The sequence below is a fragment of the Colletotrichum jinshuiense genome, chromosome 9 (genome assembly GCF_051148585.1).
Source record: "Colletotrichum jinshuiense chromosome 9, complete sequence".
In the NCBI taxonomy this organism is placed as follows: Eukaryota; Fungi; Ascomycota; class Sordariomycetes; order Glomerellales; family Glomerellaceae; genus Colletotrichum; species Colletotrichum jinshuiense.
This window is the reverse complement of record NC_139316.1, coordinates 2,745,048-2,766,267: the sequence shown is the minus strand read 5'-3', so window position 1 is coordinate 2,766,267 and position 21,220 is coordinate 2,745,048. Positions and strand designations below refer to the sequence as shown.

Genomic DNA, 21,220 nt, shown 5'->3' with positions numbered 1-21,220 from the left:
CAAACATGCAAAAACGATTCCCCATGGCGGTCCTAGTTATCATGATTGGCGTCAATGGATACGAGGAAATGCATTCAACTTTGGCCTGCTTCTGAACCATGTCTTGTGCCAGTGATCTGCGATGTCACCAGTCCAGACATGAGATAATGTGCTGTCTGGCTACTTTTTCTAATCCCCATCCTGTTGGCCAATTTGTCACCATATCCGCCTATCATGTGGTTCTCTCCCGTGGTATCGTGCCTATAACGCCGAGGGGTCGCAACGCAGTGCGACGAACCCTTCCCAAAATGAAACCCAGTCACCGTCGTTATACAGTACTTTTTCTTTACACCCAACGTCTCTCGCAGAACTGCAGATTCAGCTCTGATTTGCCGTCTTGGTAATTGTACCGCTGAAACGTCCTTTACCGGGATGAACAATGCCATCTTTCCTCGCGGCCTCGATGACCTCCTCATCGTAAACACCGGCCCACTCTGTGTCCACACCAAATGCGGTGGTCAAATTGAAATGCTCTTGAGCGCTCATGTAGTTGGTGACCTTGGCTGCCAGTCTGTCAGTGCAAACTTGCATGAAAGGCGCAAGCTCCCTTCGCCGAGAGGCGATGTCCTGAGGTTCCTGCCATGGAGAATTGATCGGCAGGATGCTATGGTTGTCGATGAGTGGGACGTCCAGGGCCACGTAACCGCAGGATTTGAACGACATGTACTCAATGCCAAAGCAAGTTTTTTCTTTAACGAGGCTTTGCGGCCTAGGAATGTGCAAAAAGCCGTCGTCACTTTGCACGAAACTCTCTACCCAATCGTCCTCGTCGTGATCATCTTGCCGGGCCAGCAATTCTTGAACTGAGGGTGTCGGCGCAAGGCGCTCAATAATACCCGTCCATGATAGCAGTTTGGGTTGTCTTAGCCGCATCCTGCCCCAGTTTGGGGATGATGGTGCATCCGACGGATGAGGCTGGGCCATTGCCATTGCGGCATTCATCGCCTGTGCTAACTGTGGAGCATGCTGGGCTATCATGCCAGCAGCGACGTTCGCCAACCCCATACCAGCTGCTGGTTGCGGCGGCGGCATCGCCACTTGCACCTGCGGGAACCCCAGCGGTGGAGGCAAGTTGGCTTGAGGTTGGAGAGGGGCGGGTGGCAATGGCGGCGGTTCCGCCGGAGCATGCTGTGCAGCCTGGGGATGGGCTTGCGCATGCACCTGGGTCTGAGCCAGTGGTGCGTTTGCGTGTGCGTGTGCCTGAGCTTGCCACACAGCAGCCATAGGCCCTTGGTCCCTCGTAGGTGACCCTGTGAGAGACACGGTTTCTAGCTCTAGCTTTTCCAGAGACTGCAGTGCCGCTGTTCGGAGAACCTGAAGGAGAACTTGCGGCGTAAAGTAGCAGTTCTTCAGCGACAGGTGCTTGACGTATGGCAGCGAGAGTAAAACTCCGGAGGATTTGGCGATGTCGGGTTGCACCATCTGCGACGGCAAGCAAAACGGGGCTGGAAGTACGTATTGATTCCGCTGAGTGATGCCCGGTGCAAACTCACCACCACAAACCCATTCAAAGTGAAGGAATTTAACGTTGGGCTGCTTTGCAATATGATCCTGGAGCAAGCGATGGACCTTTGCAACTGCTTCGACAGGGGAGACAAAGTTATCCTCCACGCAGCCGGGTGCCACCTTAGCTACTTGACGCCAGTCGGCAACCACTGCGAGAGCGACATTTGTAAGATTAGGCAAGCTCTGCCAGAAATCCGTTCTTTGTAACATGAAAATGTGGCTGCTAGGTATCTTGGCAATCGTCAGTGTTGTCAGCGAGCTGAAGCTATTCGTCCGAGTGTTGTCAATGAGCGCAATCACGTATGACTGAATCAGAGCTCGATGAGCCCACTCCAACTCTAACAACATCTCTTTCTGAGCTCTGGTTAGATTCTTGGGCTGCAAGGGATGGCCCGAGGTTGGGTCGCCAAACACTGAGACCACCGCTCGCTGAAGCGCCGCATCATCTTGTTCGCCTTCAGGTGCGTTGGTATTGTTGGCGTTGTTGACATTGTTGACATTGGACTCGTGGTTGGCTATGACGGCGGCGGTTCGCTCGTCGAAGTCGATATTCATCAACGAGACGTTCTCGGTGCTCAAGAGCATTGTGATGGCATCCTTGGCTTGTTCCTGCGAGTACCCGGCATTTTTCACCATTGACTCCAGGACAGTGTACTTAAAATCCCGAGGACTTTCGAAGGCGAGCTTGCGCGCATTCATGCTGTCGGAATCGGCTCGGGCTAGCCGACGCTGCAGTGTCCGATACCGCAAGTTGCGTAATCCAAAGACCGGGTGCGGCAATGGAGAGCTCTCTAACTGTTGATCCGGCCCTAAAAGGTAACCCAATCCTGCGTCGCAGCATAGTCCCAGCTCCTGTACCTGACTGAGGCACCTCAGAGCTTCTTTCATGGACGCCGTCTCGTCGGCCGTCTGTTCCAGTCCCTCCAGCTCTGTATACCGCAGATATGATTCATGGGGCCACCGGTATATCCCCCAGTAAGAGGTAATGGCTTTCTGGGTGGGCTTGATCGGTGGGTAAGCCAAGGTCTCCTCGTCCAGTTCGAGCGACAGAGCAAACCGGAGAATATGTTCGCCAAATGATTGGAAGATGCGCATGCCACTTGAGAAGAGAGTATCTTTGACAGACCGAGCCTGCTCCTCGTCTTCAACTTCCAGACATGTCACCTTCTGCTGTCTGACCTTGTACATCTCTGACCGGAAGGGGACGACGACATTGCGGAAATATTTCGCCGAGACCATACGATCGAATTCATGGTTCACTAGGCGTAGGTTCTTAACGTCAGCCCGAGACAGATAGGTGGTTATTTCGTCAAAGATCTCAACGGGTACTTGAGCGGGTGGCCAGGTCAGTTGTGGCGATTTCGGAGCCATGGGAGCCTTCTGGCGAAGCCGACGTCTTTTGCGAGGCATTTCGGGAGAAGAAGATGCTCGTCTATTCATGACCGTCGAATTATCACAGCATCTGCCGGATTGCCTGGGCAAGGCGTCAGCCGATTCGTTGAGAGGGTTTGGTGAGGAATGCCAGCAGGTAGCAGTGCGTCGGTGAGGCCTGCAGTCGAAAGTCTGCAGCTCTGTAGCTCGGCTGATCGGTCGGTACGATTGAAAGCCTGTCGAAAAGGCTGGACCTTGGTGAAACAAAGGTTATGCGGCGATATTGTCGCCAATAGCCAAGATTCGTGACGGCCACGAGGGGATTCGAGGCGAACCGTCGTTATCAGGCAATAGCGAGTGGCAACCGCGGCATGTACAGCGGTGGTAGCGTTGTGACGATAGCCGGGCGACAATGGAGCAGCCAGAGCTCGGGCGCAAGGGGATACAAACAAAGTATGTCGGTATTCACAGGATGGTATTCGGTATTTGCAGCGGTTAAAAAATCAAGACTGACTCGGGAAGGTTGTGTTTGTAAGGAACGAAAAGCTCAGGTGAGAGCTTGGCACGTTTGGTGGTGCAGGAGCCGAGTGAAGTCACTGCAGGTTGTTTGCAAGGCCACTTTTAGCGTCTTTTGGGGAAAGGAATATTCATACTATTGGCTGCTTCTTTGCGACTTCGTCAGCATGTGGCCGGGGCGCTTGATCAGCAAGAGGCTTTCAGGCGGGGCACAAGGGATTGTTGGCAGTCACTGCTAGCCAGCGTCAATCAGGGCCCCTGGGCAACCCAGGTTTTCGGTGGGGTACTAACGGTAATGGTCGGGTCCAAGCGGTGGGGTGGGTTGGCTTACCCAGACTCAGGGTTCAGACCTGTGGAGGTGAATTTAGTAAGTGCCTCAAGGCCTGGAATTCGGTTCAAAATAGACCAGCGACTCATTACCTAAAGCGACGATGTGGACAGACGGCTTGATCGGTATGTGCCGTCGAGTTTTTTACTAGTTCCGTCGGGAAGCACGAAACCAATCTTCAAGAAAAACCCGGAATTGTCGTCAACAGACCCTCTCTTACATGTGCTGATCATCACCAGGACCCGGGTAGAAACCCTAAGTAGACGACGTGGCTTAGTATTATCAGTGCTAACTAACGGCTCCAGTTTGCTGGCCGGCTCAATCTCGAGCCACAGACACCAGTCATCAATAGATGGCGATACTGTCGTGGCATTACATGATGGTATATCGAACAGAAATGACACGTAAACTGCAGACCAGAACCCCCCCCAACGCCTCGAATCAATGACAGCAAGTTATTCCCGCCCTTTTTTCCCCCTTTAGGGAGCCGTGGACTTGACAATATCCGGCGCAGAGCCGGAGTAGAACCAGTATCTAGTATGCTGTTAGCCACGCAAGTAGGTATAGAGTTTGGGATGCTCTTACTGTGTTGCATATTGTACTTCAAATGCTGAAGGCTGATCTTTGCAAGAAGCTGGGGGGCTACCGCCTGCTGTGTGTATTCTGTAGACCTCTTGAAGGCCCCCAGTACTGGGTTCAATGGTGCGAAGCTTCAGCCAAGCAACAGCCGCCTCGCCATGTTGGCCAGTCTGAGCGGTGACGGGCGCTGGCATGGATCCGTTCTTAGCGCAGTATGCATCGCCAATTCGCTGGCCTTCGGTCTCAAGCTTGAAGAGAGGAACGCCGGTTCCGGTAAAGAGGTGATGCCCAGAGATTGCAAGGTTGCTTGGGCCTAGCTGGTGGTTCATCTCATTCTCGGTAAGGTTGAAGTCTAAGGCGACCACGGGCAGTTTCTCGAGCAGGTCGGGATATAGCGAGGCTACGCAGCTAGCGTTGAAGAGCGTGGCAATGGCGCCAGTAGCAACAGGGACCGCCGTTGAGTTACTGGTGTCGCACGTATAGTTTTGAGTCCCGCGGCCGATGGCAATGTGTGTGAGGGACAACCCCTCTCTGGGCTTTCCGAGAGTATCAGTTGCAGCTAAATGGACGTTAGTGTGAATGCCGTTACGGACACGGCATTACTCACCCTCGGGCAATTTGGCTGCGGAAAGGTCGCAGACCGGGGCGGCGGACAGGTAACGGGTGGCTTGGACCTTAGTTGCGAGCATGTTGAAGTACTCGGATATGTGCTCGATGGTGCCCGGCAACGTGGCTTGGAGGTTGAGCGTGGGGTAAGTTGGAGCAGCAAGGGCAAGGGATGCCAGGGCAGGCGCCAACGATACTGAGCAACGCATGTTGATGGGTGGGTGTTGGTAGTTTGCGGCGGAGTCGATGAAGTGATGGACGTAGGTTATTGGTGATTATGTTTTCGTTCCCAAGAGGAAAAAACAACGAACCAAAGCCACGCAATATAAACCAAACGAAACCAAGGAAACCGAAGATAGGAAATAATGAGAATTAGAGGACGGAGAAAAAGAAGGAAACAGACTCGTCTCTGGATATATGGGATGAATCGTAGAGATGGCGAGCTGCGTAAGTTCACAGTATAAGCGGGCAGCTGTTTCTAATATACCACAGCATCATCTACCTCTCTCTCCGGCGCCAAAGACATTGACTGGTTACTCCATGCCTGCTGGCACTGACCCGCCCAGACCGGAATGGTACGGTGGTTCAAAAAAAGATGGCGGGGATGACAGCCGGGGTCTGCCGCTGTGTGTGCGAGGCAACGCGTGGGTATTCGTGGCATCTAGAGCCTAAGACCGGCAGCCGCCATGCCATGCAGCCGTACAACGGCGGGAGAGGATGAGGACTGGGGTGAGGGTTTCAATGGGCGCGAATTAGTGGAAGGGCAAGATGCAAGTAATACCAGGATGTGCGAGTGCTAGGCGATCTTCGCCAGGGTCAGGGAAGATGCAAGCGCCCGGCCCGCTCAAGGGCCTCGTTGTGTGGTGGCAGGTACAAGCTTCACGTCAATGTTGTTGCTGTCCAGCCGTGGCCTAACACCGCCGTCGAGCATCTGTACAACCTTTGCCACGCCTAATATTTGCGCTCAGGGGCCATGTTTATGACTGCGTTTAACTGCCGGCTACTCTCATCTTGCTCCCTGCACCAGCGGTCCGTGAAGAAATAGTGTAGCGCTTCCACGACCTGAATGGTAGCAAGCCGGGGCGGCAAAGTACCTGAAATAGCAACACAAATCGCGTCAATCTGTCAATGTCATAGGCTGGATGAGATTGTCAGGGACGGTACTACCTTGTATCCGTCCGGTCCCCGGCGACGCGCCCAGATTGCATGTATCCGCTCCTGTACGTCTTTTCGTTGTACATTGCTTTTGCCGCGGAGCACCATTGCAGCATCGCCCTCTCATTGGCTCAATACTTGACCCACTTGGGCCGCATTAACGGGCCAGCGCCAACGGTTTTCGTCAAATCGCCTGACGCCTTTCATATCGGGTGACAGCTCGGGAGAGCCCTCCCCGTCAAGAATAGCATCCTTGGTGGGGAGCCACGCGCTCGAACCTGGTCGGACCTCATTGCTATTCTGAACGCTCAGCAGATCTCGGATCTTGGAAAATGTTCCCGCCCTTTCGCTGGCCGTTGATATTCAAGTGGTCTGGTATTTGTATTTGGATAAGCATCCTTTATTGCTACAATTCATATCACGTATCCCAACGCCCAAATCGTACATATGCCCAAATGAATAGGTAATGCGTACATGTTTTGCCATCCGGGCAACCGAGCCGCCGTCATCACCGGGCTGGTCAAAAGCTCGTTCCCCACTCTTCCGCTAGCCATGGTCATTGTTGGCAATGCCAATGTCAACTAGTGCCCGCTGAACCCTTCTTCGTGCCAGTCGCCGTGGCCATCGCCGGCCCCTCCATTAACACCCCCCGCGCCCGCGGCGGCGGCTGCTGCTGACTTGCCAAGGTTGCTGGCATGCCTCTCCACGTCCACCGTGCCGAGCCAGTATAGGGAGAAGAAAACGAGCAGGTGAAGCGCGACGCAGTATGCTGCAAAGAGGTTTCTGCTTGTTCGAGACGCCAGTACCATTCGGGTTACAGAGTACACCACCCGTTCTGGGAAGCTCATTCGTTTGTAGGCCCTAGCTGATTCTCGCCCTCGGAAGGCGGCAAATGGCGAAATATTTGATTCGTATGCCTTTCGGTATCTGTCCATGGTGATGCCCGGGTTTCCACTGCCTCCAATCGAAACCGTCGATGGGTTTGGATTGGACGAGTATGCGGCCGATGACGACGATGCCGAAGGGCCGGCCCGGTTGTATGTCGAAACGTACCTCGTTTTCTCGTATAGGTTTAGGTTGTCCTTTTGCAGAGCCGAGACCTCCTGCCTCAGCTGCGACACGGAGCGGTGACTGTTTGATAACTCCCCTTCCAACTCGGCGATTCTCTTCTTGAACCGATCGCGCTGTGCTGTTATCATTGGCAGGATGCCTGAGCCGCCACCCATCGGTTCACCCCCAGACATACGGGGATCTATTCCGCTGATGATTGATGATGTCGGTGATACCCTTCCTCCCCTCCGCCCCTGCGCGACTGACGGTGCGTATCGGTTGAACGTTCCTGCCACGGAGGCCCCTGAGGGAAAAGCATTCGAGGACTCCGACTGCAACGTCGCGAGGTCATTCTCGAGCCGCTCATTCAGCTGTTGCGACTTCTCGAGATCCATGTTCGTCCTTGACATCTCCTCCTGAAGGTCGGACAACTTAAGTTGAAGGTCTTGGTGAGAAACTCGGAGTATGGTAAGCTCATCGCCGAGCTTCTTGTTGCGTGCCAGGAGTAGTTTCTCCAATGTGTCGCCTTGACCTTTGCCTTCGGTGGCGTTCTCAGCGGCATCTTTCACGTCATCATCGTCGCCCGTCGAGAACTCAATGCTCTTGAGCACTTCAAGCTCCTGCTTCACGTCGTCGTAGTCGCTCCACTTCTGGACCTTGGCTTTTAGGTTGTCCCTCTCTTCTTTAAGGAGGCCTGCTTCTCTCTCCAAGCCGCGCAGTCGGACATCTAGGTTGCGTTTAAGACCTTCCCTCTCAACCCGGGCAGCGTCGAGCTTCCGGATAAGTGACGAGTTTTCAGATCGCATACGCATGTATCCAGGGTCGTCCTCTAGTGAAGTAGTCGCCTGCGAGGGGATGGAGGACTTTGCCTGGGCTAGCTCCAATCGCAGTTGCTCGTTTCGTGCCTCGATCTCTGCTAGTCTTGCACTTGTCCGATCGAGGTCAGAGTGAAGCATCTCGATCTCGGCGCTGGTGACATGGCCGGCCTGTCCCTCCGAGTCTCCATCTTCCGTCTTACCCAGGCGCTGGTTGACTTCATAACTCGCCTTAATTTCATTGAGCAGACGCTCCTGATTTTCCACCTTTTCTTCTAACGTTTTCTCCTTGGCGGCCCAATTATCCTTCTTTTCATCGAGGACGGCCACCCAAGAAGCCTCCACTTCTTTGACCCTGCTCTCCAGATTGCTTTCGAGCTCCTTCTTCGCGGAAGACTCTGACTGCAGCTTCGACTCGGTATCTTCCAGTTGCGTTGTCAATTTGGCGACGGACTGTTGCAGGTGCTGGTTTTCCCCGGCAAGTTTGGGCAAGGTGTCCTCAGACATGAGCATTGAGTCAACCGACGCCTCGAGTAGGGGATATGGATCCGGCGCGTCGGACAAAGATGTATACGCTTGGAGGAAGGCCGAGTTGATGGATTTTGAATGGTTCGTAAGGAGATCGATGAAGGTTTGGTAGGCTGGTGATAAGTTAGCAAGAGATGGACTCGGCCGCATCCAAACGCCGTACCTTTGAGCAAGGCCTTGACTTCTGTCAGCTTCGTGGCATCGTCAAGCTTTCTAAAGTCCTTCGTCTTCTGGGCCAATTCTTTGCGCTGGACTGTCGAGTCCCTTTGGTATGTGACGATCTCGGAAGCAGTGTTGTCGAGGTTCGAGACAAGGTTCGTGTAGTCAATGGCTGGTCTGGTTAGACTTCAAATTCGACAGCTATGATCAAGGCCTTTTTTTTTTCGCTCACTTCTCCAAGCTGATATAGCATGCTGGAACTTGTTACCGCCTTCCGGAAGATTTGGAGGATCCGTCGGCTTCTCTGCTTGCTGCGCGCTGGCATTGGCAGCCAGAACGGATTCAACGTCGGCCATGTTCGATCGGTAATGTCGGTCAAAATATATAATCACCTCATCCCCGGCGTGCAGAGAAGCGGGAGAAGCTGAGAATGGTCGCAATGGTGCAGAACCGCTTCAATATGTCGTAGTCGTTTGGTACAGATCAAAGGTGTTTCGGCTGAGCTCGCTCGTTCGGGAACGTGTTCCCTTTCCCAGGCACCTATTTGATTGGCTGCGGGCCGCTTTTAGGGGGCTTAAGGCAGCATAGCTGATCGCTGCCGTCCCCATGGAGCTCTAGGTGCATGCTTGTGCGCCGGTAGGACGGCAACCCAGCGCACTGGACCCACTATTGTCTTGCTGGCGGGCGCTAGGAGTGTGCCTACGTAGGTACCTACGTAAGGTAAGGTACCACTTGGTGTTATGGGAGGCACTTTAGAAGCCTTGATCCTGTAGTTGTTATCCGCCATCTGCCAATCCAGCTTTGGAGCTCTCCAGCCGCAATAGCTGCACCACTCCCATATCGCAAGTCGCAGCTTTGCGCAACAACACGACGTCGCAACATCGCACGCTTGACAATGGCATTACGGCACTCATGATCACACGATTGATCCAACATGGCCTCTGAGGATCCAGACGACCAGCGCTCGTCTGCGTCTGGAAGCTCTAATGCGATTGCCGGTAACGACGGGCCCTTTGTCCTGCGAACATTGTTGGACGAGGTGCCCTTGTGTGCAGACGGCGCAGCGGAAGGAATCAAGATCAACTGTGTCGACTACCTAGGTGAGATTGCACCCCTTTACCATTGCGAAGCAAGCCGCAATACTGATGATCCCATAACCAGACCATAACCTCTACGTTGGCACCAGCGCATCTGAATTGCTTCACTTCGTCCAGATCCCTCCCGACCCAACCGACCCTGCTGGGCGGCCATCATTCATTCTTGCCTCCCGCCTGCGACCGGCATTCGCCGAGACTAGCAACTCCCGCCCTGGTATCCAGCAGATTCTCCTCCTGCCCAAGGTCGGAAAGGCTTGCGTGCTCTGTAATTGGACGGTTACCTTCTACTCCCTACCCGAACTCAGCCCGGTGTTCGGAACTACGCAGGTGAAGAACTGCAACTGGGTTGGCGGTGTGGACCTGAATGATCCTCAAGATGATGCGGGCAATCCCTCTGCGGGGGTCTTCATCCTTTTGTCGTTGATGCGACGGATCCAGGTTGTGAGGATAGGGGAGGTCGCAAGAGCGGTCAAGGTATGCAAAGCTTCCAGTACCTGCGATTATATACTAACTACAAGTTAGAATATCGACGTGCCCGGAACTACCATATCAACCCGTCGGGACTCTATTGCGTGCGTTGCAGACTCAAGGAGCTACTCTTTGCTCGACGTCGACAGGCAGCTGCGAATTCCTCTGATGACTATCTCATCGCTGGACACGTCACAACCCGCGGGAGAAATTGGCCAAGCTCAAGATATCGCCGGTAGTGCCGATGGCGGGATTTTGAGAAGTGCCTCGGCAGCCCAGAATCGGCCACTTCTGTCTGCAGGTGACCCCCATGGACATGCTAGAAGCACAAGCCTGGGCGGATTACTCGCCGGCGGACGTAGAGACCCCAGTCCTCGGGGGACAGAGGACCGCGGTCTCCAAGGATCGTCACCGCCAACACCCTCTGCCAGCCCTAGGCCCTCGGGGGAGGGACCCCTGCCTCCGCCGCCGTCAGACAAGCCTCTGCCTGCTGCGCCCGGAAGTACGCGCCCGGAGATTTCTCCGACGAAGCCAATCCCCGTCTTCCTCAAACCTCATATCGTCTCGCCAACTGCTGAAGAATTCCTGCTTGTCACAGGCACCGGGCCATTGGATCCCGGTATTGGCATGTTTGTGAACCTAGACGGTGATCCTACCAGGCCTACTATTGAATTTGATAGATATCCAAGGGAAGTGGTGGTTGATGGTGGATCGTCTGACTTCTCTTCTTCAAGGCTGCCATCCCTGCAGGAGGAAGAGGGATATGTCATTGCATCCATGACAAAAGATTTCGAGAATGGCCTGCGGCATGGCCTAGAAATTCAGAGATGGGACGCTGACGGAGCGGACCCGGAGACAACTAAATGGTGGCTAGAGGCAGACCCGATAGGAGAAGAAGACACGGCGCCTCTAGGCATTCGTTCGCTGATGGGCATCGATGAGACGCATTTTGAAGAGATAGTCGACAGACTCTGCCAGAGAAGGTTCTCGCCGTTTTCTGGGGGGTTGTCCGAAAACCCTATATTCTCTCCGAAAAGCGCAGACTCTCGAACCGCGTCGTCCCTGGAGCAGATGACCAAGGAACGGGAGCTTTTTGAGCGTGATGTAGACTCGCAGGACGAAGAGGTTCTACCTGAGGGCTGGGAGGCTAGCAGAAACACTGAGGAAGAAGACTTTGCCCGACGCTTGGCAAACGCTAATTCGAGGATAGCAGTATGGGCAGGCGATCATATATGGTGGGCGATCCGCAACCCCATGCTGCTACGGCTAGAGGCGAGGCTGGAAGCTGCGTGCGAGCAGGATGGAACGTTTGATCCCGCCAAGCTCAATCGTCGCGCAGTCTTTACGGTTCTTAACTCGTTTAGGGGACAGGATGCAAAGTCAGAGCTCGAGTTCGTCACCTTTAGCTACTTGAGGCAGCGGGCTGGCGTTCTTCTTCTTACCAGCCTTCTGCATGCTACAGAAACACCCTTCACCGACTCTGAACTGAAAGCATTAGAGGAAGTCTTGGTGGATAGCAGCTTGGATCCCCGCGTCGTCCTGTCGTTGGTACCTGGCCTACAGAATGAGATCATCGAGAGCCGGAAGGGAATTTGGATCTTTGGTGGTGTCAAGAGATCAACTGAAACGTACTTGGAGAGCGAACACTTTCAAACGGCTAGTCATACAATAGGAACCCTCGACAGCAAGGTCGTGCAGTTTTTGCGGCGGTTCCTGGCTGCATGGAGGAAGAAGAAAGGGTTTGGCAGTGTTGCGGACGAAAGCGAAGTATTCCGAACTGTCGACGCTGCATTGCTGCTGGTCCTCCTCGAGCTCGACCAGAACTCGCCCGTGGGACTGGCGAGAAAAAGCTCGTCTGTCAGGTCGGAGCTGTATGATGTTGTCGACAAGGGAGTCGACTGCTTTGACCGTGCCGCTTCCCTTCTAGAGTCGTACCATCGGCTCTTTGTGCTCAGCCGGCTATACCAGAGCCGAAAGATGGCCGGCGACGTCCTCGCGACGTGGCGACGAATTATCGAAGGGGAGCGTGATGACGGGGGTGAGTTGCGCGACGGTGAACAGCGTGTCCGGGAGTATCTCACAAAGATCAGCAGCCAGGCCCTGGTGCGGGAACATGGGGTCTGGCTTGCAGGCCGCAACCCAAAGCTGGGCGTGCAAATTTTTGCGGAAGACAAGGGCAAGGCGCCCAAGTTCGAGCCGGCCGAGGTTGTGGCCATCCTCCGCGAAGAGGCCCCTGATGCGGTCAAGTACTACCTTGAGCATCTTGTTTTCGGCAAGGGCCACACAGGTTACGTAAACGACCTCATCGCATACTACTTGGACATTGTAATCAGCGACCTTGAGTCCTCGCAGGAGAGCCGCAACGCGTTCGCCGGCACATACACGGCCTACAGAGCATTACAGGCACCCAAACCAACGTACCGACAGTTCCTCACAGATAACGCGCCCGAGGACGATGACGTCTGGCAGAGCCGTCTCCGGCTGCTACAATTGCTCGGGGGAGCTCACCAATACGACGCCGCAGCGATCAGGGAACGCATCGCAACACTGCCGGATGAACTCCTCGTCCCCGAAACCATCATCCTTGATGGCCGGGAGCGGCGCCACGAGGACGCCATCCGACTACTAGTCCACAAGTTGGGCGACTATGACACGGCAGTCTCGTACTGCTTGCGCGGCGGATCCAGTATCTATACGCGCCCCGACGGCAGGCGAGAAAGCACGCCAACCCACGACCTGCAGGCGCGGCTATTCCGCGCAGTTCTAGGCGAGTTCCTCGCCATCGAAGACGTCAGCGATCAAATCGAGCAGACGGGCGCCTTGCTCGAGCGGTTCGGTCGGTGGTTCGATGTCAAAGACGTCTTGGCACTCATACCCGATGAGTGGTCTGTTGATGTTGTGGCTGGTTTTCTCGTCACGGCGCTGCGGAGCATCACACAAGAGAGGCACGAGACAACGGTAACCAAGGCACTTAGCTCGGCGGAGAATCTACGGGTGAACCACGATTTGATTGTCAAGGTGGATGAAAAGGGCCCGTCGATCGAGGTCCCTAATTAGTAGCGCTTTGGCCTAGAATCTTGTATTCATGTAACGAGTCTAGAAGGACACGATGATAGCCAAATAAAAATAAAATACTATGATAGTGATGATTTGTTTGAAGTTGAAGTAGAGTTTGTTCTTGCATTCGTCGGTAAGCATGCGTTCGGGGATCTGCCTGGCAGGGACGGAAGCCAGCGGGAGCCGGCCGCTCCGAGACTCCGGATACGACACGCTCGGGTGTGGTGGAAGGGCCGGAGAGGCAGGCGTTCCACCAAGGGTTACTAGGTTGTAAGGCACCCAAACAGCAAGGCCACGCCGCACCGGCGATGATTACGACTCGTGAAGCCAGTCTATAAATCAACGGCGCAGGCGGCTTACATCACAACGGTGTCAATTCGACTGCGTACAGTCGTGTTATACCAGACGATATCATCACTGAAACCGCCTGGGCACAGTTTGCTATGGAAGCCCGCGACGCTCCTCCTCCGCCAAACAAGCCGCTGCCGCCTCTGCCAAAAGATTGGGTAGTAGGCGAAGCATGAAGGGTGAGGGCCCGCAGCAAGACCGTTCAAGCCAGGAGCGTGTTGTAACCAGACAGTTGAGTTGTGGATCTACTGATGAGTCTACGAAACATATTGCTCACTTATTCATTTACGCAGGCAGCTCAAGTCATATGCCTTCCAAACCAAGAGCCCAGCTGACAGCTTCCGAGGCCACGAGGAACAGGGTATCCAAGGGCTTTAGACAAGTCTCTGGAGAACCGATACCTTCTCATAGGGCTGATTAGTGATCGAACGACGTGCGTGTCTCAGGGGAGGCGATGTGAAAGAATGTCAGCTGCAATGCGTACATTGAACGCAGCTGAGAAGAGGGAAGAATGTGTTGGGTAGCACACGTGCAATGGCTGCCTGCCGTAAGAAGCCAGAAACCCGGCCATTCGATGCTTGCTCTTGACAAGAGAACAAGCCGTCATAGGAATGAATAAAAAAAAAACACGTTGGATGAAGAAGGCCAAGATTGACAAAGGAGCACTTGCAGAATCAAGGTAGCTTGACGATTCCCTATTGACAAAGACACCCACAGGCAACGGCTCTGCACCCGCTGAGGCATGAGCTTCATTCCAATACCTCATGTGCTTCCTCCTCCTAGGTGGCAGCCCGACTTCGGCCCCAACACCAAAACTCAAACATGTTCAATCGCAGTAGTGCAGATTCCTGCTCATGCAGCCAAGTTTTGTCGATGACACACGACGGTAAAAGTGAGCCATTGCTTGACCAAACGGACACAGTACATGGTTGAGTCAAGCCACATTGGACGCAGGGGGCCAATCGGGGGAGGTAACCCAGCAGAGGACAGCTGAATGGGGGAGGTTCCAACTCAGCCGCACCGGGGCCAGCTCGCGGTGATGCGGGCGGTCTGGGAAGGGGAGGGGGCTATGTTTCGTCGTGCGGGCGCTGGTTCTGCTGGCTCACCTGATTTCCAAGAGCAAAAGTTCCCTGGATAATCGAGCGTAGCTGGAAATGCGTGATTTCCTGTTGTGTTTGTCTTGAACAGAGGGGAATGAAGCGGGAAATCCAGGTAGCTGGCAAAGGTGACGACGCGCATGTCGAACGACGCTTATAAGTAGCGACCTCACGCGCCCTCGACCTTGGCCTTTCGCTTCAAGATCCCGCAGACCAGCCAGCGCTTCCTGATGGTCACGTCCTCGATGCCTCGATCCCATGCCCACTCGCGCTCGTCGCCGTCGCAGTCTCGCTCCCAAATGCGCTCGATCTCCAACCCCGACTCGGCCAACGCCGCGTCGTTGAAGAAGTCGCGCATCTTGTACCGGCCAGTATGGAAGCCAGCTACGACCCAGCAGCGTGCTTCGAGGCTGTCTCGCAGGAACCAGGCGATGGACTTGTGCAGATTCGCATGCTGCCAGGGCATCCAAAGACAGTCGGCCACGAAGACGCGATCGAATGCATGCTTGTTGGCAACGGAGAAGGGGTCGTCAAGCTCGCCCCACGAATGGCCCTCGACTAGCACCTCGTGGGCCGTTAGGGCACCGGTCGGGGAGACGGAAGGGCTGATATTGCGGGCGGCGTTGGTACGTAGGGCCTTGAGGACGGCGGGGGCGGGGTAGTCGGTCACGGCGGTTCGTTTGGCGCCCAGCAGCGCCGACATGATGCTCGGCAGGGCGGTGCCGGCGCCGAGCTCGAAGGTGGTCAAGCCGCGGACGTCGAAGTGTGCGATGGGCGGGCCGAGGCGCATGTTCACCGACCCGAGGCCCAGAGTGCCAGCTTCGACAAACTCACCGAGCTGCAGGCTCGCGTTCCACAGGTAGTGGCTAAACAACTTCCGGTCATCGTCGGCACTGGGCTCTGCGAGGTCGAAGCGCAGCGGCTTACGGAGGTGCGGGGAGGTGTACTCGATGCCATGGTCAGCGTCTCCGTGCTGGTTAGTGACATCGTCGGGGAATATGACGCCCAGAGAGCTGAGCATGAAGTCTTCGGGCGATTCGGCGGGCGGGCCAACCAAGGAGATGCGGGATGTGAGAGCCATGGCGAGGACGGCGGATGTAGCGGCGCCGGAGAGGGAGTCGGAGATTGGGGGCCGAGGCAAGACAACACACCACCAGGGTAGAAGCCGGGGTGGAGTATCCGGAGTCGGTGAACCGAGCGATTGCGATAACGATGACGATGACGAGCACGAAACGGGCACGAAACGCACAAGTAATTATGTCGTGGAAGAGGCGAGGTAACGAGGACTGCATGTGCAAAAGTTGGGCAGGGAAAATTGCTGCTTGTGGAGGGGCAACGACGATGGCGAGGCCAGGCGGCGGCACAGGCACAGAATGGCGGAGCGGGGTGAGGAAAAGCGCAGGGCAATGCCCCGCCCGCCGGCCTCAGGAGAGTAGGGGTTTTGGCAGGTGCAGTCAGGGCATACGCGCCTGTCAATCACAACCACAGATACTGGTAAGTGAGCTGGAATACCTACTGCAACAAGAACTGGGGGAGGCTTAGGCCACAGGGGGGCCAGCCCTCTACCGCAGCAGGTCCTCAGCGCAAGGACATCGCTGTTTAGCAGCCGTCCACCTAAGCTTCGGGGGTGGGCCAGTAGAAGGTGTTTCAGCGTGCAGTTTCGCACCCGGTTCGGATGCGAAAAGGACATGGCAGGGACAGCACAGGCGCGGATGCTGCCGCTGCATACCTTACCTAGCCAGACGGCTAGCCACACAGCCACACCGCTGCCCCCTCCGTTGCATGGTACAACGTACCAAGCATGCACACCGCCAGCGGCGAAAGTCGTCAGCGGGTCCTTGGGGCGATGCAGCATCAAAGACGACTGCATCGGGTGTGCATGTGTGCTTGCTGCAGAACGTACGGATAGTGACTATGTTCCTGGAAAGGAAAGTTGGCTAGGCCAAGCTTCGGCTACGGGGGCCCCGGCTGCTCCACCAGGCTACCTCAACCTCGCATCCACAGGCCTGTCATGATTTGTTTCCCATCACTAACAAGACGGAATTGCATGTCGGGCTTACCGGATGGGTCGTGGCTGTGCCGTGCCTCCCACCCGCTTCTGCAAACCCACCACGCCATCCTGCAAGTACACTGGGTAGTGTAGTGGACAGGAGGTGCAAGTCACACAAGCGACCAACACAGCATGTGCTTCCTACACTTATGCATGGCTATTTTTCGACCTCGGGTCATCTTCACAGGCCTCCCGGCTCAACCCAGATCCCCGAACCCACTGAGCCACACACCCAATTTGTTTGTATGTTTGATGAAGTCATCCTCACTCTACCACGGCCCCCGTCGTTGCTTCCTTCCGGGCCAGCCCCCGATCCGAACCTCGTGACACCTCGTGGCTCCCTTCGGCCAGGGGGCCACAGTAGAGCGGGCCAATTGTTTCAGGTATTATGGCTGCCTGGATTCAACAGGTAAATTATGCCAAATACGATTATCCTAATTCGGTTATTGTACGACCATGGGTTCGCTCGATGCTAGCTTAGCTAACCATCATATGTGCCATCAATCATGTGTGAACTGGGTCGTTGTGTAATTCGTTAGTGTGCCCTTCTCTTCTCATTCTTGGCCTCAAACGGAATGTGCATGATGGGGAGGAAAGGATAACCATTGCGCCTACCTGATGAGGCGCGTCACGAAAGAGTGCCAATTGAGAGAAAAGCGTCTCGTATTATACCGTCAAGCCGTTGGCAAGACTATAGTATAGGGTATCAATCAATACACCCTTTCCCGGTGCAAACACATGAACCTGTCCGTCCCATCATGAATCTCATGCCCTGATTCCCTCCTCATGACCCATTCGAGCCTGCGCCAGCCATGCTTCTAACAGAGATTTTCCCGCCAACCGTTCGCTTCCGTAAAAATGTAGCAAAAATGCGACTGTCCCTGGTTCCTCCGCCTCCATCCATTACTAAGCCGCCTGGCAGCTCTCGAGCATCTCATGCATCTGTTTGATCTGCTCCTCGGTGGGATCGTCCGAGATCCACGGACCCTTCTCCTCGTCCGTGGCACCGAGGAAGCCTTCTGCCCTCTTCAGCGTCTGCACGTCCAAGTCTGTCACATAAGAATTGCCGTCAGAGAGCTTGATGCGGACTTCATTGTCTGTCGAAAGCATCAAGTCGTCCTTGGCCAGCCGGCGGGGACCTTCAAACACGGCCATGACGCGCTTCTTCATCGTCATCTGGCCCTTATCGAAGCCCCATGATGACGGGTAGTCGCGGCGATTCTTCCTGCCCTTGGCCTTGACTGGCATCGGGCCACCTCCCCTCGAGTGGGTGAGGCCACGTGACTTTTGCACTCCGTTGACCGGGTTGCCCTTCCTCTTGGAAGGCGAGTTGATCCGGAGCTTGCTATCCTCTTCGTCCTCGTCATCCACCATGTCCTCGTCGTCGTCCTCCTCAATCGAAGGGATCTGCGTCTGTGTGGGCAGGTGGTTCTTCTCCAGTGTCTGGTGCACCTCCTTATCGTTCTCAACCTCGGCCAGGCGCTTGGCGTTGATGGCCTCGGCAGGGTCCTCCTGTTGCACGATGCGCAATACGCAGTCGTCCAGATGCTCGTAAAAGTCTTGGGCGTTGGAGAAGGTCTGCGAGCAAGTGGAGCACTTGCCAGTGGCATCGGGAGGATATCCCGCAAGCTTCTTGCCACTGCTGGCGCCCGTGCTCTTCTTGCGGCTGTTGGGCGGCGTCTGCTCAACACCGTGGACGGCCGTCAGATGACGCTTGAAAACGTCTGCACGATTGAACGACTTCTCGGCCGCAGACCCGGAACCAGGGCAGAAACCGCACACCATGGTGCCCTTGTAGTGCGTCAATGTGTGGCGGTTCTTGTCGTACTTGCGGGCGAAGCCCTTGACGTGGTAGTCGCAAGTAGTAATGGGACACTTCTCGGGCCTCTCATTTTGATGCGTGAGCATGTGCGCCTTCAGGTCCTTGAAAGTCTTCCCGCACTCTGGGTGTGGGCATCTCTGTTTCTCCTTGCCCTCATCGCCGCTGTAGTTGTTGCTATCGGAATATGTCGAAGGGAAGGAGTGAAGGCTGGGTCGGCGAGCATCAGCAGGTGTGGCGTAGGGGCTGAACTGCTGCTGCTGGAAACCACTGTGAAGGAACGGCGATTGGCTGTCGTTGCGGACCATGGATTGTGATGAGGAGGAGAGAGCCGGAGATGTAGGGTATTGGTTGGGGTTGTGAAAGTTGCCCATGACAATTGGCCGGGTGATGTCGGGGTGGATCAACGAAGGGTCTGGAGTGAGGAGCTGGTCAGCGCTCAATTCTCGACGAGGATGCTGCTTTTTGACAGAGGAAAACCAACAAGAAGAACCAAGAGGAGCGATGAAATGGCCGCTGCTCTGAGAAAAGAAAGTAGAGACTCGCGGAGTCTTTGGCGAGCTGCTCCAAGCATGCGCCGGGGGCGAAGAGAGAGAGGTAGAAGACGGAGAAACAAAAGACAGGCTGGATTTGCGCGACACGGGAGAGACGGGCGACGAGGACAGTTGGGTTTCCAACACCAAACCCGGCTCGCGCACAGTAGAAGAGCCGACAGACTCGTGAGAAGAGGAAGAAAAAGAAGCCTCTTGAAAGGCTGCGAAATGTGTTCTAGAGACGGTCTGCAACTCACCCACGAAACCCGGGGGCTTGGTGTTTGCAAAGTCGAAAGCTGCAAATTCATCCATGCCTGGACCGGCGTAGGTCGAGTATTCGGTGCCCGCGGCGTTGTAGTAGTCGTGGGGCACAATGCCAGGGGTTACAGCGATGCCGGGGTGCGCCCATTCGTGGAATGGCGCAGGCTGGTCGTGATGCGATTGCGGAGAGCCGACGTTGGATGAGGCCGCCGACGGGGCAGAGGTAGTAGAGAGGTTGGATGAGGGCAATTGGAACTCGGCGTCCTCGTAGGTGCTAGGGGATGTGCGGTCGTGGTACATGAAGTTGTTATCATAGAGCGCGGGGGCTTCCATGGCCATAGAAGCTGGGAACATGTAAGAAGCGTCGGCAGGGATGGTCATTTCCAAGGGTGCTGTGGTGAAGACTCCCTGGGATGGCTCGGGGTAGAGGATGTAGTCGTCGTGCTCGGCGCCCAAGTGCTTGGGAAGCACGTTATATGATTGATCTATGGAGACCATCTTGAAGGCTGTCGGCCGAATCCGAGAGTTGGCAGCCGAAAAGTGATGTTATGTAGGGTAGGATGCTGTCGCGTTGTCCGAGCAAAGCCACAGTCAGTTATGCCGTTACTGCTATCATCGCCTGTGTTAGTCGTCTGTACTATATGGGTTCCTGACTGCTGCGCTGTGCTGCGCCTGCCTTCATGTGGGGCTGGGTGAGCGCACCTGCAGCGATGTTCATGCCCGCGGCGTTTCCGCGTGTGAGATAGGGATGCTTTGGGTTATCGACGAATGCTTTCCGAGCTTTATGGTATGTGGCCGTCAGAGTAGGAGCGTCGGGTTGGCCTAGCTCTGTATTATCTTGTTTGTGCCGTTGATCGTTGCCGTGACCAGATCTTCTCGAAACTGTGAACGAGAGGATGGGTCGGATGTATAAGTGAGGCGCGCGTGCAGTGATGCCGAGGAGGGCGATGAAGGCTAGAAGAAGGGATGGTGTCTTTCTCAAAACGTTAGACAGGCAAGATCGTCGTCGTCTTGTTTGTCGTCTGGAACCTGAGATCTGGGACTGATGGAGATGAAGATTGATGGGGGCGGGAAACAATCATGAAGAGGCCTTGGGGGCTCCACGACTGATATAGACCGGCCGCGAAGCCGCGCTGGTTTTGGGAGAGACACCACAACTTGCAGCCGGGGGCACATGGGTTGGACGGCCATGGCTGGCTTGTTGATGGCCCTTGGGACCCGGTGGACGCGGATCACCCTCCCCTCCAAATGGTAAACCCCAAGTGGGTAAGGGACCAGCGCCCAGGGGGGGGGCAGAGGGTGATTTCCTGCACACTCAAGGCTCGTAGGGCAGAGCAAGAAGCAGAGAGAGAGGCGGTACAAGCTTGCAGCAGGGGTCAGGGGTGGTGGGCGGGAGGGTGTGTGATATGGTGTGGTGTGGGCGGTGGAAGTCGACGTGGGTGTGTGTGGCCCTGAGGTGTGGGTGTGAATTGTGGTGGCTTTTCGTCGTTCGTTCTTGTTGCTCCTCCTGCATCTCTTCTCCTGCTCCATGGATACCTCATTTAGCGCAAGATACGCACGAAAATGAACTAGCCTCGATTGACTTGGTCGGGGCTTGGCCTAGGACGCCGGGTACTAGAGCCACGAAACAAGCCCATTCCAGACTCGGGGTTTCGACCTGGGAGCCATTCGAGGGGGGAGGGGGGTGGCGTGGAGTTCGTTGTCTCTGCCAGAGATGCGGAATACCAAGATCATGTCTCTGACCTGGTCTCTCATGTCTATCCGTCGTGCCTTCTGAGCCGTCTGCCGCGGTGGTGTGCGACAGAGACAGGCAGCGAGTAGTACTTTGGAGAGAAAAG

The 21,220-nt window shown here is 55.4% G+C and overlaps 6 protein-coding genes across 6 annotated transcripts; 1 reads left to right on the top strand and 5 right to left on the bottom strand.

Annotated features, from left to right (window-relative positions):
• Positions 1 to 357: 357 nt before the first annotated feature.
• EsH8_IX_000740 (uncharacterized protein) lies at positions 358 to 2,955 on the bottom strand (the record flags this gene model as incomplete). The annotated part of the gene is made up of 1 exon (XM_083267076.1): positions 358 to 2,955. One exon carries the CDS (start codon positions 2,953 to 2,955, stop codon positions 358 to 360), a length of 2,598 nt encoding a protein of 865 aa, XP_083130641.1.
• A 1,284-nt stretch (positions 2,956 to 4,239) lies between these two features.
• EsH8_IX_000739 (DUF3455 domain-containing protein) lies at positions 4,240 to 5,154 on the bottom strand (the record flags this gene model as incomplete). Its single annotated transcript, XM_083267075.1, has 3 exons — positions 4,240 to 4,294; positions 4,346 to 4,898; positions 4,947 to 5,154. 3 exons carry the CDS (start codon positions 5,152 to 5,154, stop codon positions 4,240 to 4,242), a joined length of 816 nt encoding a protein of 271 aa, XP_083130640.1.
• Positions 5,155 to 6,681: 1,527 nt separating this feature from the next.
• On the bottom strand, positions 6,682 to 9,008 carry EsH8_IX_000738 (CCAAT displacement transcription factor COY1; the record flags this gene model as incomplete). Its single annotated transcript, XM_083267074.1, has 3 exons — positions 6,682 to 8,606; positions 8,657 to 8,824; positions 8,885 to 9,008. The coding sequence occupies 3 exons, from the start codon at positions 9,006 to 9,008 to the stop codon at positions 6,682 to 6,684; spliced, it is 2,217 nt and encodes a 738-aa protein (XP_083130639.1).
• A 578-nt stretch (positions 9,009 to 9,586) lies between these two features.
• Positions 9,587 to 13,274, top strand: EsH8_IX_000737 (CORVET complex subunit VPS3; the record flags this gene model as incomplete). Its single annotated transcript, XM_083267073.1, has 3 exons — positions 9,587 to 9,752; positions 9,814 to 10,223; positions 10,272 to 13,274. The coding sequence occupies 3 exons, from the start codon at positions 9,587 to 9,589 to the stop codon at positions 13,272 to 13,274; spliced, it is 3,579 nt and encodes a 1,192-aa protein (XP_083130638.1).
• Positions 13,275 to 14,888: 1,614 nt separating this feature from the next.
• EsH8_IX_000736 (uncharacterized protein) lies at positions 14,889 to 15,800 on the bottom strand (the record flags this gene model as incomplete). The annotated part of the gene is made up of 1 exon (XM_083267072.1): positions 14,889 to 15,800. One exon carries the CDS (start codon positions 15,798 to 15,800, stop codon positions 14,889 to 14,891), a length of 912 nt encoding a protein of 303 aa, XP_083130637.1.
• A 1,875-nt stretch (positions 15,801 to 17,675) lies between these two features.
• On the bottom strand, positions 17,676 to 19,880 carry EsH8_IX_000735 (uncharacterized protein; the record flags this gene model as incomplete). The annotated part of the gene is made up of 2 exons (XM_083267071.1): positions 17,676 to 19,003; positions 19,379 to 19,880. 2 exons carry the CDS (start codon positions 19,878 to 19,880, stop codon positions 17,676 to 17,678), a joined length of 1,830 nt encoding a protein of 609 aa, XP_083130636.1.
• Positions 19,881 to 21,220: the final 1,340 nt, after the last annotated feature.